The sequence below is a fragment of the Octopus bimaculoides genome, chromosome 22, assembly GCF_001194135.2.
Source record: "Octopus bimaculoides isolate UCB-OBI-ISO-001 chromosome 22, ASM119413v2, whole genome shotgun sequence".
Taxonomy (NCBI): Eukaryota; Metazoa; Mollusca; class Cephalopoda; order Octopoda; family Octopodidae; genus Octopus; species Octopus bimaculoides.
In genome coordinates this window covers 22,575,612-22,576,773 of record NC_069002.1, presented here as the reverse complement: position 1 = coordinate 22,576,773, position 1,162 = coordinate 22,575,612, and the positions used below count along the sequence as shown (strand labels likewise).

The following is a 1,162-nucleotide window of genomic DNA, read 5'->3' as shown; positions in this document are numbered from 1 at the left end:
GTAGAGTACCAGTAATACATGTGGTTAATCTTCTATAAAAATTGTTTGGTAATGTGGAAAACAGTTGAGGACGAATACTGGGTTTTTGATATATCCGTCTGCTGGACAACCTCACAGGTTAACTTGGAGTCGTTGGGGTTAAGTCTTTTAAAAAATTTCTTTCTTTCTGTCTTTGTTGGGATATGATGAAGATTACGCGAGTGAGAGGGGTCAATGGTTCCAGAGCAATTCTTCACGAAAATTGTTTTAAAATTTTTTGTTTTTTATTCGCTTTTGCGTCTTTTTCAACAGATGGACTTTATCAACCATCCTCCTACCAAAGCTTTGCGTAACTGAAGCTGGGTATTTGACAAGGGAAACGGTTTTTTTTTTCAGTTAGAATATTTAAAAAAGAAAAAAAAAAAACAGCTGTTGCGAATGAGAGGTGTGACCCTATCAATTACAACAGGAACAAAAGAGAAATTAGTAGTCGATCGTGTAGATAGATAACTGGATATTAACCAGATAAGATATATTACGAAGAGGAAAAAAAGAGCAGCATCAACCAAGAAAAAAGAAACTAAACGAGAGTGACGTGTAAATATCCAACTGTAATTATTGGTGTTCAAGGTGACATGAAGCGATTGGCGATCGTGTTGATAACTGGCAGCGACTGACATTCGGACGACAGCAGTGCGCATGCGTCAAGCCCGACAGTGAGTCAAAGAGAGAGCAAGTCGCCATTACGGTCTCTATGTCTGTGGCCTCCTTCGTTTGGATTTGAACAACCGAGGAGGATATTTCTGCTCTCTCTCTCTCTGTCTCTCGCCGTTTCCTTGGCGGAGTTAAGAGCCAGCCTGAAAGGAATATTCATAACAATAATAATAACAAGCACAGCAAATGCAAAGCATACCACCTCCAAATCTCAAACACACACACACCTATCCTCGAGAAATTAAAATAATTGTCCAAGGAAAATTATTATTACGTTAGAAGAAACTGCTCGTTTTTTTTTGTTTAACTATTATTAATATTAGTATTGATATTAATTAGTTATTCCATCTTGAAGTGATTGATTTCTTTAAAATTTGATAAAAAGATCGAGACATTATGTCGGGATTTGACAGTAATCCGTTTGCAGATCCGGAGGCTGCTAATCCATTTGCGGTGAGTTTCAGTTTAT

At 37.4% G+C, this 1,162-nt stretch overlaps 1 protein-coding gene across 3 annotated transcripts in view; it reads left to right on the top strand.

Annotated features, from left to right (window-relative positions):
- Window positions 1-665: 665 nt before the first annotated feature.
- The window catches only part of LOC106875112 (secretory carrier-associated membrane protein 1), a 124,950-nt gene continuing 124,453 nt past the window's right edge, over window positions 666-1,162 (top strand). The window contains exon 1 of one of the 3 annotated variants that reach the window (XM_052975702.1): window positions 666-1,146. In XM_052975702.1, the coding sequence (XP_052831662.1) occupies window positions 1,090-1,146 (57 nt within the window). In that variant the 5' untranslated portion in view covers window positions 666-1,089. The remainder of the gene's footprint in view (window positions 1,147-1,162) is intronic. The other 2 variants (XM_052975703.1, XM_052975700.1) reach the window with 2 other exon arrangements.